Genomic DNA, 15,419 nt, shown 5'->3' on the forward strand with positions numbered 1-15,419 from the left:
GTGGTAAGAAACTGTCATGGTGAGTTTCGTGACAACCAGCCACACTCAGGAACTAAAAATGCAAACATAATTTCCATGTCACCTTGCATAAGACCCTCTGCTAAATTCACTCCACAGGATGCAGACAGCATCCTTCCTAGCTTGTACCCATAAAAGCAAGCCACTCACTAGTCCCTTCCTGTGACCCTGGCAAGAATCACTACTAAGCATAAAGGCCTAAAGAAATTAAAAGCAGACTTTTTGATCTTTCCTTCCCCCACTATCCCAATTTTTCAAAGGTTTCACTGCTAAACTTAGCAGTGCCTCCAACCCGTGATGATGTGGGAATTCATCTCCTTGTTACAGACATCACAAATTGGGCAGAGCTTACTCTCATCAGCATAGGGATATATGCTGCATCACAAAGCTCACCTGAAAAAGTGCATGCCTCATTATTTATATTATCTAGCAATGAGCCAGGTTGTCTCATTGTTACCATTCTACCTTCTGAAAACAGCTTAGTTTTGAGGGGTTGTTCCTGAGACTTAATAATTGTCAACTCATTTAGAAAAGCCCAAGCATATTTACACAACTGATGAGTTTTAGATACACTGACCAAGGTCTGCATCCATCTCCCTGGATAAATCAGTAAGTTACACATCATTTCAACTCTCAGTATAGAAGTTGGCTTTCCCAGCTCTAAAGACACACAGGCAGAGTCCAAAGTCAATGAAGAAGCTGGAGCTTTTCTTGGCCTGCTACAGTCCCCATCACCAGTTATAGTTTCAGCATAGTTTACTAACTTTGGTATCCAAAATGTTCACCTAAGCTTGCAGAACATGATTCCTTTGAGAAAGATTCAGCAGCTAACTTGTCTGTACAGAATAAAACCTGCTGATAGTAGACTATATGGAATATATGACTGTAAACTGCGTCTGGCACACAGGTAGAAACATGCTTTGCTTCTTTCAAAAGTTAAGCTTTTTCCAACTTTTCTGAGTATGGTCTTTCCATGTAAGATGTCTAAGAGTCTGGGCTGAGCCCTGAGTTCAAAATATAGCAATAACTATTTTTTTATTTTGTCTCCAGAGATCCCTGATATTCACCACAGCAAAAGTCTTCCCATAAAGCTTCTCCAATCTACCAAAGTGTGCAAAAGCATGTTTCCTTACAAGCTGAATTAGATATGTCTGGGCCTAATATCAAGAATATCCTTGAAAATTTAAATTCCCATGGCAGCGAGTACAACAACTTAAGGAAAGGTTTCCTTTAGGAACATGAACTTTTCATGTTCCTGAGAAGCACAGCCATATGGTGATGAAGAAACACAGAAATTTAATGGTTCAGGTTAAGATTCTGTCTGTATCAATTAATCATTTGAATGGCACCCCCCAAGACTTGGCACAGACCTAAGCAGAAACATCACAAGTGCTAATAACATAATTATAGTTCACAAACCACCCCAGGTTTTTCAGTGGCTAAGTGCCTCTCTTCACTCTGCCTGACTTGAGTCTCCAATGCAAAAATACTTGGACCATTTGCTATTCATGTAGCAATTTACCAAATATAGCTAAACTTGAAAAAATGTAGATACAAAAAAATCCTTAAAATTCTCTTTCCTTACATTTAGAAAAACTAAGTATATTTTTTCAGAAAATAGCCTATAAACTCAAAAGCTCTTTTAATGTAATTATATCTAATGAAAATACCATTTTCATTTGCTGAAAGTAGAAACAATATAATAACAGAGAGACTCATTCACAGTGGAAAATACACTGCAAGTGTTACTTTCTCTGCAGATTATACAATTAAAAGATTAAATCCTGTGTACACCACTGAATGTATAAATTGATATCTTCTACTCAACATCCAATTTTTAGAATCAGCACTAATTCTTACAAAAACTACTCATTGTTTCAAGAAGCTGCCTACAATAGTCTGTGATTTTATTTACCTTGGAAAAAAAGCCCACTTTTATAATCAAAAGTTAAAAAAAAAAAAAGAAAGAAAGAAGTACATTAAGCAATTGTAGAAGCAGACCAACTCAACTGGGGCACCACGACCAAAGCAAGCCCTGTAATAGTATAATGACCTTTAATGAGTGTCTGGGGAAACAATACAGTCGTAGCATAAAAGACAAAGGGCAAAACCCATCATGGCTCCACTGACACTAATTTAAAATGATTTTCAGAACAACTAAAGAATGTAAGAGAGGTAATCTGATCCACCAATCTGACCTCACTTTGATTCTGGGGCCCTGCTGCTGCCATTTCTAATTGTCAAACACTCTACATTTCACATCTGCTCATATTTAATGAAAAGCTGACTCTCCCCACCATTCTTCGAGCTAACTAGCTCTGTCAAGATGGGCATCGTCCGACCCCTGTGCACTGCAAAGAAAACACACTGATTTCTATTGAAGCCCTGCCAGTGCAATGTTGCGTGCATATATATATTTTAATTGGAAAAGAAAGGCTTATGCTGCTTTGCAAGGAGTGTGAATTGGTATTGATTTTTGTACTTATTATTAACAGTCAAAGGTGACTAGTCTCACAAGGGGAAGACTGAGATCTCTTTTGATTTGATGGAGTGATGAAGGGGGGAAAAGGCCCATGAAGGATAGGATGCTAAAAATCCACAACGTTGTCAATTTCACTTATCCTTCAAAATATAACATAGCTTTAACATGTTTCCCAAAAAGCTCTGGCTTTTGTTGGAAATAATACCATTATTGTGGAGGGTTTTGGCTCAGCAGGCAACACAATCAAAAATGTTTACTTTATCTGCCTCTGTAGAGTCTTAAGTGGACTTGAAAGCTATGGTAAACCTACAAATTAGTTTTTCTTTCCTTGCCAAACAGTGCTAATGGCAGAAATTTTACCTACTTGCAGGGTACATATTAATTTATACTAATCTGGTTGCTGTTAACACCAGTGCCAGGACCCAGACACAAACTCTCTGCACCAGGCTGTACTCTACAAACTCTACCAGGCATGGTGTTACTGAGGCTGTTACACTGTACAAAAACTGCCTGCAGCAATTCTCAATACAGGAAGGTTTCTTGTTCACTTTTCTTAACAAAGTATGCTTTACTACATTTACCCTGATAAATTTCTTGTTAAAGGATAAAATCTCCTGCGATTTAGAACTGGATTTAAAACTGGAAGTGGTGATACCTGAGTTGCAAGCAAGTAGACAGCTAGGATGTTTGGAGTGCTTATACACAGAGAGAGATGATTTTTGGTAAAATCTCCAAGAAATCCTACTGGAATACTTTCAATTAATATAGCCTTCAGACAAAAGAAATGTAACAATTATAGAATTTGTGACTGGAAAAATAGTTCATAAGTCAAAGTAGTTAAAGCAAAATCTTTCACCACTTGGGCTACATACTGCAATACATATGGTACCAAAAGACAACCAGGTGCATAATCTAAAAACTACATTATAGGCTTCAAAGCAGAAGGCACTTTCCTCCATAATGACTTGCCTTGGAAAATGGACATGCTTCCTGACCAAAACTCCAGTCTATTCTCATAGCTGAATAATTTTATAGCTTTTCTTTGCCATTTGGGTAGGGAAAGGAAAACAGCTCCTGTCCCAAGACATAGTTTTGCCTGTTAAGAATAACTAAAGAGGACAAGAAAATGAAACGAACAAACAAACAAAAAGCCATTTAACAATCTTCCTCAGCTGATGACACCACACTGATAATCCAAGCTTTGGAATCCCTACAGCTTATCCGAAGAATTAATGGCCATGCAGGATTGTTCTAGGTTCTCTGTCTTCTCCCTCTCGGCTCTGATCTTTCAAAAGAGCTTTCAGGGCACATTCCAGAATGTTACTGTCCTATGGAACAGATTCTACATTTAATTTCAAAACATTTGTACCAGGGATTTGCATCAGCCTAGTTTTTCTAAAGAGGCGCTACAAAAAGTACAACTGATTTTACAAAACTGATTTTCTGTGACTTCAGTATTAGATGGAAGATCCCGCTTCACTGAGAATAAAGAGTTACAAACAAAACTAAAGGTAAAAGTAGCAGCACAGAATAGAATTCCAGCTTCTACAGTTCAGCTACCACGTTGTATCGTGTATATTTATTCACTGCCCATTGTATGGTGCTTTAGCGCCAGCGTTATTAAAGCTACCCGCTTGGCACCAGTCACAGATTTAGACACAGGTCTGGTCCTCCACCAAAGAACTTACTGCTTAATTAATGACAATATGTATTGTATGAATTAAATAGAAAATACGTCATAACACTGCACTACTAAGGTCCTGCAGGCTATTGCAAGAGGACGCTTCATAAAGAGCACATAAAGCAAAATAATGATTTACATTTTTTGCATTAAAAATAAAAACAGAAATATAAATACAGAGCTGTGATCAAATTTGGGGTTGATTTTTTGAAAAAGCATCAGCCCAGTAAAACTCACAGAACTACAATGCACGACACAAGACAGGGATGATACCACAGACACCACAAACATGGAACAGCATGTGCTGGTGTTAAAACTTACAGGCACGTAAACTGGTGGAGCAATCATTAACAGAGACAGAAGAAAGTGGGAAGGCTCTCTCAAGGGTGTCCATGTTACTATGTACACTGCCTGACATGCAAGAGCAGTCACGCTCAGAGCGTCCGCAATCAAAACAACATGCCAGTCTCATTCTCTTGTAGATGGACATCTTGGCTATACCCATGTGTTGGATGGGAGGAGAGGAAGAGCAGCAGGTTAATGGCAAGGTTATATATATAACAAGGCAGCTGGAAGGTAATTTAAGGGATTTAATACAGGCCTTAGTCAATGTTAACAGTCTTGACCCAGGAAAAAAAAATGCAATGAGATTATTGATAACACTTTGGCTGTACATTAAAAGTAGGGCAAAAGATTAATTGCTCTTTATTTCTGTTCAGTCTTAGAGGGTGACCGCAGTCATGGGGAAAAAATACTGTTTACAGTCAAGTGTTTGGATCAGAATAGAACACAGTAAAAGCACAGAATACTAAGAATATGCTTTTCCCTTGGCACAATTAATACCATTGGGTTAAAATGAAAACAAAAGTTGCTAGTCCATTAGATATTTTGGCCTACCCTATTTCCTGTAAAAATCAGAGATTTCTTCATATATAAATATATATATATGTATGTATACACACACAGAAACACACATACACATATATTCTTACATACACACACTCATACACACATATGCATTATACATACACACATATATATACATATATTTATTCTTAAATGTATTATAATAATGTTTCTGTATTAAACTGTGCCAAGGAACACCTTTACTGCAATTAATTATACATTAATAAAGAGTTACAAGATATTAATAAAATTTTCCAAAAAATTAATTTTGCTTACATTTTATCTTCAGGAACTCAAATTAACTCTTGACAGAATACCAAAATTTGCCCATATAAGAGACAAAAATAAAAATGGTAAATATGCTCAACATTAAGTTCAGTTCACAAATAAGGCATCACCAAAAGCACACAGAGCATTGGTCCACTGAAACATGCTGAACCAATCATTGGCATGGTTTCTGCTTTGGATTCAAAAGTCAATCAAGAAAAAAGAATAAAACTGAACATAGAATTAGGTGTTAGTTCCAAAATAAGTGCCAGGTTAGACAGAACATCTTTATCTTTCAGTCATCTGAATGTCCTTGTTACTCTTTCTAGAAATATAGAGCATCCTATTTTATAAATGCATTTATAATTACCATCCTGGAATTTTGTATGTCATCTGAATCAGGTGTGTTTAGGTCTCAAAGAATCCAAAGGCCATTTAGATTGTTTCATATGCTGCACTGAACCAACTTTTGGTAATGGTTTAGATTGAACTGACTCAATTATACTAAAAACAAAACAACACTGACAGGCAAAAACAAAACCTTAAAAGCAAATGCAGAAAAAAAGGTAATGTTTCTCTGGCCTGTACCTTCAGTTTAGGATGTCTTTTTTGCATTAGGGAAATGACATTAAATTTAAGAGAATTTTTTTTTCCAGTTTCTTAATCCCACAGTCACCAGGAAAGAGGGATTGAAATCACTCAGATGGGTCAAGTCCTGTTCTAAGGCCTTGATGACTTGCCATACAGTATACTTGTCAAGCAAGGGTAACATTATGATTGTGGAAAACAGGCATTGAGGGAGATGAATGAGTGATCTCTTCAGCAGCGACCCCATTCCTCTACAACTTTGCTCACATGACTAATGCCATGTTCCTTTAGCATCCTAGTAGAGTTATCTTACAGCTCTTCAGAAATTCATCATGCAGCATCAGGCTTGTTCATTGCATAGTACATCATTCCTCAGAGCTTGGCTTTTAGTAAGAAGGTTTCCACTGCAGCTTTTGATGCATACACATTCAAACTACACAGAAAATTCAAAACAGCATTTTCCCATGTTTTCCCTCTAACTCTTCCCAACACATTCTTTAAAGTTGAAAAGTTGGACAGCAAAAGAAAAGTGAAATAAGTTACCAAAAGTGTGACAGCCTTTCCAGTATGCCTACTTTCTTATTTTTTAAGGAAATTAAAGAAAAATAAAGGGCATTTGTGAGACACACTGACAGTAGGTGAGGTTAAAAAAGCAGGCCCATTTTGCTGTAATTATAGCTGTTTTGAAGGACTTTTTCTAATCAAATGCTGTAGCAAAACACACTGCTCAGGAATTCCCACTGCTACATCATTGGTTAGTAACAGTCCCTGGTTTTCATTTACTTCTGGCCATATCTTGTCAACATTGAATAATAGGATAGGACACATTTATGGAAATTTAAAAGAAATCATCCTTAAGGGCAAAGAAGGCTGGGAATGAAAACTTTTTGTACCATTTTCATCATACTTAAACCAACAAAGTTGGAAATTTAAGGCCTTCTCTTCAATAGGGGAAGGACATGATGGTGTTTCTCAAAAGCAATACCCTTCAGGGACTGTTTTTAACTATTATTGTCAGTTGTTCTGGAAATCATGCATCATTTGAATATTTCACATTGTTAACATGCAGGAAACAGGCCAGGACCTGGAAATATAAGTAGCAGAAAGGACTTGCCACAAGAGTTTCAACCAGTATATAAGCAACTGCATATCAGAGCAATAACTTTTGGAAAGAAAACATGCTGTTACTCTTCATTCCTTTTATACAGTCAGTTACATTCACACCAAATACAATACTTATTTCAAATAAAACAAAACACGCATTATTAGTAGGGATGACTAGTGACAAGATCAAAGACAGCACAGAAATGATTTTAAATGGTTCAGCCACACACATACCATTTTCTATAAAACTTCCATAAACATTAACAGAAAATGGGAATCATCAAAGAGACAGGGGGACCTTAAGAACAGCCTCTGGGTGTGTGTTAAATTTATTTGACACCTGTAGAACCTGCATAAGAATCAACTTATTTCTATTCCTAGATGTGTTATAAATGTTGAACAGAATTGTAATTTGATACTGGTGAAAACAAAAGTTGGGACATAAAGGAAACTACTTTCCTATTTGCAATTATATAATAAATAGGAAAAAAAGAGAAGACAGATCCTTCTCCTTAATATAATGACAATCACACAACATTTGTAAAACTAATCAGTAAAAATATCAGGGGAAGTTTTTATGGACATTAAGTTAAGACTCCTTAAATAATTTACAAAACAAGTCACATATGAACTAATTAAGAGCAAAAGGAGAGCAAAGTTTCTTTCAATTACTTATAAAGTAAATAAATACTCTAGAAACTTTCAGATGCACTTTTTCTCAGAAGGCAGTAGCCTTCCTTTCTATAAAAGAAAGAATAGTTCCCCAGATGTCTAAGCATCTCACAATACCTTACTTTCTGATCTCAAAAAGTCAAAAAGTACAGTTAAAATGTGTAGATTGTCTGGATCTGAAGTGTTACTTAGAGTTCACAAACAGTAATGGGAAATATTTCCAGCTGCAAAAATAAGCAAAGGAAACTGCAGATTATTCTCTACCTAAAATGTCAAGGAACAGCTCCTTTATCTTTTTCGTTTCTTTTTCTTTTCTTTTTTTTTTTTTTTTATTTCTTTAAAGAAAGCAGAACAAAGTATTCCTTCTTCTTTCCTGGTTTTTCGTGAACCACAGGCTGTACCCCATCCTGGTACTGCTCCTGTCACTAAGCTTTTCCCTGGGCTCAGAGTAGCCAGGGTAGAGCTCCGAGGACATCTAGTGGATCTCTCTCAGGCAGCAGCTGCTTAGGAGCAGGAACCGGAGGCTTCCTGACCACCGAATGGTACAAAAAGGTCCCAAGACACTTCAGAATTGAAATGCACAATGTTATTTCAATTCATCAAGTTCTCATGATCCAAACTATGAGTGAAAAATCATCAGCATTAAAGGCGACCAGACCGGAGTGATCGCCTGCCAGCAATGCTGGTTAGCATCATGAGACTGAAACACAGACAGGACTTCCCCCAGCACAGTTTCAGTTTCCTGAAAAATACAGCAGTGTACCTTAAACTGCTTGTGAGAATTTATTAACCTTAACACAACAGGCAAATCTATCTCTCCATTATTTACTTTTTACAAGACAGCTTCAAGACTAGCAAGTGAGCTTGTTCACTCGCAATTTTTGCCATCAATGACAACTGGTTACTTGTTTGCTCCAATTCACAAGGTGCTGTTCTATGTCAAAAGTGTAGCAACAGCAGGAGATCTGAGTGGACATCTTGCCCTATTTTAGTAGATATAAGAATGACTCACAGGTTTTGATGTAATAGCACATTTATAGACCAATTCATTTTAATTTTCAAATCTGATCATGACCTTTCCTTCATTACCTTACAGAAGACTCTCAGCCACTGTACTCTCAAAGCAAACTACATTTCTAAACAAACTTAAGCTATTGGGGAAATGGAAAAAAAACCAAACCAAAACTACATGACCTTTGTTTTTCTGGTTCTTTCACAGCATGAAGAGTTCTTTTACTTATTTATTACCATTTAAATGAATTTCTTTAGTTCAGAAAGGTCTCAACATAAGAACATATTTTAAATAAATACATTGCTTCAGATAAATCCAGATTACTTCCAATATTTTGGCTCAAAGTCAATAGGATTCACCATTTCATCCACAGAATTTATTTGTTTTACTGTTGATTCTTATCATGCTGACCTGTTTCACAATCTGCTTTTTCCTGCTGCTTCATCTTTCTGCTGTGTCATTCTATTGGCTAAAAATAGATGTTTGAAGAAATTTCTGTTCTATCCTTGAATATTTTCTTCCACAACAGGATCTCAACTCCTTAGTGTAGTGTGCAGGCACCACAATAAAATAAATAGTAAATAATGATAATCATAATGCAGGCCACCATAATTACAAGAAGGCCAGAACTTTATCACAAGCATAATTATTCCTTGATTCTTTGCAGGATCCTACAGTGTGTAGAGCTGAGAGGGGGAAAATATCTCAATCCTGATTAAGACCTGAAGTGTTATCACACAATAAATTCAAAATATCGAGTAAAATGCTGAAGTTTCATGGCCTCCTTTACTTAGAATAGCTGCAAGTACACAGTAAAGTACAGCCTCAATCTGGCACAGCAGCGCTGCACTGCAGCTATGAGATACTCGATCCCCCTTACTCTTTGAAAGAACAAGCCCATATAATCCCAGCACTGCCCTATAAGCAGTACATTTCTTTGCAGCACTTGTACAGTACCTGTACATACTGTACAGCATTGTGCAGTACCATGTACTTGTACCAGTACATTTCTAAGCAGCAAATTCTTTCCATGTCCCAAATGCTGTCTTTATGAGTGTACACACAAAGTGGCTGTGAGAGCCTTCATAGATTCTGCAGTTTCAAGTGGTATGACCTAGATTGACATGAAGTGGTCCATAAAGTTCATATTCTATATATAATAGTACTGTTAAACTTCACAGGTGAGATCCTGAAAAGTCAGTGTGTGTCTACTTATTGTAAGTAGTGTCAAAACCAGCAAGCTCAGGAAAATAATCACTGCAGCTTGTTTCCTGTTGAAGATATCACTGGGTTTATATATGAAAAACCACACTTTTAATTCACTGTCTGGCTTTCTCCCATAAATCTTTTTTTTTCTGTCATTGGGGAGAAAAAAGTTAGATAAGGACAATAAAAGACTACTGTGCTACTCTTTGTGTCAGCTGTGCAATGGAAAGGACAAAGTACCAAAAAACTAAACAGGAACCTGATAATTGAATTGTATTTAACCAGGCAAAGAGTGCTATAGTAGCAATTACCCCAGTCTAACCAATATCCCTAAAAATTCATGAGATATCTCTAGAATAATTTCAAGGAAATGCTATTGCCAAGATCTAATTTTCATTTAGGGATTAAAAAATAAGCTTGTGGAAAAAAGGGGCAAATAGGTGGAAGAAGGGAAAACTGCTGTATTTTCTTCAACGTCACCCTAATCTCCATTGGTGTAAACAATGAGAAACTTGTGGGTATGACGTCACTGCTACATGCAACATAAATAAAGAAAAGAACCAAAATACTGAACAAAAATACTCTCTTCTAGAGAAAGACAGGTTGGACCGCACTCTGGGCTACAGGGAACCCATTTTTACTCACAATAGATCACTATCAGTGTGCAGTTAAAATATAGTAGGGGTCGTGTTCCAAGGCAGCAAGAGGAAAAATAAATCAAAAGTTTGTCAATTATCATAGATTACAAGAAATTCCTTCAAACACATCAATGTACACATGATTTGTCCCCTCTGGGGTTCAACCCCCACCGTTCACAGCAAGCACTGTCACTGGAAAAAATATATAGAGAATTAGACCATAGCTGTTGCACAAAATGAAAGAAACAGGAGGAACAGGTCATCCAGTTTAGAGATTTCATCCCAATGTGGTAGCGTTTTATATAAATATATGCATATATTTGGCCTCTTGCTGCAAAGACTACAGTTAAGTGGAATAGGAAAGAGATTGAAAACATTAAAAAAATTAACAATCTGTGAATAAAATTTTCACACAAGTATTTCTCTGGACAATATGCCATCAGCATTTATGTGTTATACAAGGAGTTGGATGGGTAAGGAGAAAGGGATGGCAAAGAAACTGCAAAAGGAAAGCAGGATTACATGAATTATCCTTGGCCTTGTAGAAATGTACTGATCTGCCCTGAATTATTAATATTAGGCCTAATGAGTTTGGACAAATGGCTATGTAGGTCAGACTCACGTTCAGACCCCAACAATACCCCAAGTTAATATTCAGAAAGTATCTAAACTGAAGTGCAACCTCAGATGCATTATTAAAGAATGTGGGTTAACCATTATGGGAAACTGCAGTAATTAGAGCCACCATAATTAAGTTTTCAATTTCTTTCACATTTAATTCACCTGAATGTGTCAATATTTTTATATACAACTTTTCCTTTCATCTTACATATTCTCCACATTCAGCTGCCTCTAATTACTATGTTACTTGCTCATTAAAGCATGTATTTGTCATACAGAACTATATAGATGCATGTGTATGCAGTGTCAAAAATCAAGTTGGCATAGTGATGTGTTACATGTTGACGTCGCAGTTGACAGTTTTCTAACTAAACAGGGAGGAAGTTTTCTCAATTTATGCTTTGTTTTGGTTAAGACCAATTATTTGCATCATTTACAGATGGATAACATATCTAAGTTTTTTCAAAAGTGATTAGTGATTTGAAAGCTAAAACATTTTATGTGAATAATATTCTGTGCTAAAGACTTACCTTAAAAAAAAACCCAAACCCAGAAAGCAGATCCCATAAAAGGGATTCAAAATTGTCAACAAAATTTGAGAAAAACAAAAAAATCACTAATTACTATTGAAATTTTTCATTTCAGTTTTTCTTCTGACTGACAGCTCTTTAAAAGAAAAGCAATTGCCTTATTTCTAATGCTTGTGAGCATGCTCCTCATTGAAAGCTGTTCTCAGCTCTACTACAGGCTGCCTGCTATCATGGTACCTGTGATCCCTCGTATGTCTAAGAAACAGGAGGAGAGAGGGCAGACTGAGGAGAGGGGAGACAATGAAAGGGAAATTTAAGATATTATTCTCTCTGACCATTATTCTTCACCTGACTCAGAGGATTCCCTCCTTAGTGTTCAGTGCTCACTGCAACAGCTCTGAGAGCCACCTTCTTCCTCTACCTCACTAGCTCAATAATTTTGTTTGTTCATCTGCCCAACACCTTTTCATTTATTGGACTGATATGTGTGACCATGCCATTTGTAACCCTTCCAACTGCAAATTACAGAAATTGTTACTCTTGCCTCTCCATGGTCTTACTGCTGGTGATATCCATTGTGTTGGCTGGGTCATACCCTGTTTCCTCCCAGGTTTCAAAATACTGAGAAGGTTTCCTTGATTCTCATTAACATGTAATAATAAAGGGCTCTTAACCTTTATTATGTGAGTTCCTGATTCCTATCTTCTAGCAGATGACAATGAAAAGTGTAGTTCTCACATTAAATGGAGAGATCTTGGGCATTTATTCTTTTTTTAAGCAGGACATGTTTAAAAAGCATACACCATGTGAAGGAGCAGTAGAGAAGAAAATAGAAATAAAATAGGTTTTTTTGTTGTTGTTTTTTTTTTTCCTGACAGAACCAGATAAAATTAAGCAGGTAACATATTTCTCTTTAACTGTTGAGTAATTTTGAAAAAAGATTTCATTTGAGAGTTACAGGCACCCTGAGGCATCTGTAACTGGCTTTACCAGAACTTACTCAGCAGACTCATTGGCTTTGGCAGCAGTTCAAAGGTCACATTCTCACATGGATAAACTGTTCTTGAACAATTTTTTTCCAATATGTTAGGCAATGCATACATTCCTTCCACATCAGGCATGCTTTCCATGTGCTTTGCTCTCCTTGTGGCTACTGGGAAGATAAATACCATTTTCTGTCAGTTCCAGCTGCTTTCTCCCTATCATACTATTGTTCCACACTCCTGGTGTTTTGGAGGAGTTTTTTAAAAAATCTCCAGTGACAATTTTTTTTTCTTTTGAAAATGATCTTCAAGAGTTCATTCATTTCAGGTGCTCCAAAAGCCAGAGAATGTTCAGCTTAGGCTTTCTTCCATCTTCTATAACAGTGCACTGATAATGCAGACTCAAGGTATAAATAAGAGAGATTTTTCCCATTTAAAAGTAATGGTAAAATAGGCATGATCAAACCCTTCTGAGATCTTTCAATTTACCTAATCAATACTTTTAAACTGAATTATCTTTTTCACGGCAGAATACCATGGAATGCACATAAATATTTATATATTCAATGAGAAATTGATTCCTAAATAATTTTGCTATTGGTATTACAAATATGCATGGGTCAAACACATCTTTGGTCAAAGTGTGATTGTGATAGCTCCTGAAAAAGGTCCTTTCAAAGTATATATGGGTAAAATGCTGATTACTACATATTTATAGAAATTCAGATGCAAAGCCTCATCTCCATTCAAATGCTCAATTATTTCTTCATTAAAAACTGTCCAAACAGTTTAAAAACTTAACTAAACCTAATATTAGCATTACAGCTAAAAGGATATATGTAAGAGGTGCTAATATTTAATTTCTTCCAGAAAACCTTTTCCTCCAGTAAACCTGTTCATTTATGTCAACAAAAAATTATTTCAATAGCTATATGATAAAATATAATTCCCTAGTTTCTTCTTTTGCAGAATCTGCATGTTATGAATGAGAGAAAAACCTCACTGTTGGCTAATTCTTAACTCAGAAACCTCCACAATTAGATTTAGCTTGACTTAATTCTTCAGTTTTTGTTAGCACTGGACTTTAATTTATTTTTTAATGAAGACACAGGTGTGAGTGGTGTGAAATGTAATAAAAACATATGGACTTCAGAAACCCAAATATCACTTACTATGTTGCTGTGCATTTATTTCTTAGCTTTTCTGTACCACTGTGTAAAACATGTAAATGCATGTACAGGTATTCTTCAGGGCTGAACAGTTCATGAAAAGGAGAGGAAGGGAGGGATAGAAATATTACTTACGCCGTTTGCAGCCACATTTTTTTATCCTTTTGGGATCCGTGATGTCATCATGACAGGCCTTGCAGTAAAAATATGCCCTGGAGAAACAGAATGGAAAAACTGACACATTTCTTAATCCATATAAATGAAATTAGTCCCATATTTCATCTTGTTGAAGTGACCAATTAATGAAATGCGCCCCTGCTAATTTACTTTAATCTTTGCAAAGGTTTGGACATTTAAAGTAGGAAATATTTGCTACAAGACCATTAATTTTAAACATAAGGCTCCAAATTAGTATTTCTTTTAATATAATTTTATTTGAAAAGTAATTGGAAAGATGTATTATAATTACACCACAGTGTATTAGTTAATTTGTTTTTCAAATTAGAAAAAAGATCATCCAATGAACTTCATCACAAAAAAAAAAAAGAATTTTTTGTTTACCAGCTGTACCAGGGTAGTATACCTGTCTCTTTTAAAAACTGTCTAGCACCCTGTGCCAATTTTTCAGGCTGTACATTTGATCATTACTGTATGATCTTAAAAAAGGGTAGAAACCATGACCCTGGGAATTGGCCTGTCAGCCTCACCTCTGTACCTGAAAGGTCATGGAACACATCCCCCCGAAGCTGTGCTGAGGGACATGGAGGAAAGGGAGGTCATTCAAGACAGCCAGCACAGCTTCACCAAGGGAAAATCCTGCCTGACCAACCAGCTATGATGAAATGACTACCTCAGTGGATAAGGAAGTACTACAGGTGTCATTTATCCAGACTTCTGTAAAGCCTTTGACATGGTCTCCCACAACAGCCTTCTCTCCAAAGTGGGGTGATGGATTCCATGGTTGGATTAGGAATTGGTTGTATGGTCACATCCAGAGGGTAGTGAACAATGGCTCAGAGTCCCACCATGCACTAGTAACAAGTGGTGTCCCTCAAGGATCTGTACTGGGACCAGTGTTATTTAATACCTTCACTAATGACACAGACAGAGGCATCAAGTGCACCCTCAGCAAATTTTCAGATGACACCAAGCTGAGTGGTGCTTTTGCCACACCTGAAAGACAGGCTATCATCCAGGGGGACCTGGACAAGCTCAAGAATTGGGCCCTTGGGAAATTCATGTGGTTTAACAAGACCAAGTGCAGGGTTGGGGCCACCCCCAGTATCAATCCAGGGGGATGAACAGATCCAGAGCAGCCCTGCTGAGGAGGACCTGGGGCTGCTGGGGGATGAGAGGCTGGACATGAGGCAGCAATGTGCACTCGCAGCCCAGAAAGTCAAACGTGTCCTGGGCTGCATCCAAAGCCCCATGGGCAGCAGGACAAGGGAGGGGACTCTGTCACTCTGCCCCACTCTGGTGAGACCCCACCTGCAGTGTTGGGGGTTACCAGCATAGGAAGGACATAGACCTGTTGGAGTGAGT

The 15,419-nt window shown here is 37.0% G+C and overlaps 1 protein-coding gene across 8 annotated transcripts in view; it reads right to left on the reverse strand.

The window, feature by feature from the left end:
• Positions 1 to 15,419, reverse strand: part of KCNMA1 (potassium calcium-activated channel subfamily M alpha 1) — a 426,357-nt gene that overhangs the window by 84,748 nt on the left and 326,190 nt on the right. For 4 of the 8 annotated variants that reach the window (XM_053983341.1, XM_053983347.1, XM_053983346.1 and 1 more), the window contains exons 18-19: positions 14,013 to 14,089; positions 12,726 to 12,878 (exon numbers count right to left, since the gene is read on the reverse strand). In XM_053983341.1, coding sequence (XP_053839316.1) covers positions 12,726 to 12,878; positions 14,013 to 14,089 — 230 coding nt within the window. The remainder of the gene's footprint in view (positions 1 to 12,725; positions 12,879 to 14,012; positions 14,090 to 15,419) is intronic. The other 4 variants (XM_053983344.1, XM_053983342.1, XM_053983349.1 and 1 more) reach the window with 1 other exon arrangement.

Source organism: Vidua macroura, chromosome 8, assembly GCF_024509145.1.
Source record: "Vidua macroura isolate BioBank_ID:100142 chromosome 8, ASM2450914v1, whole genome shotgun sequence".
Taxonomy (NCBI): Eukaryota; Metazoa; Chordata; class Aves; order Passeriformes; family Viduidae; genus Vidua; species Vidua macroura.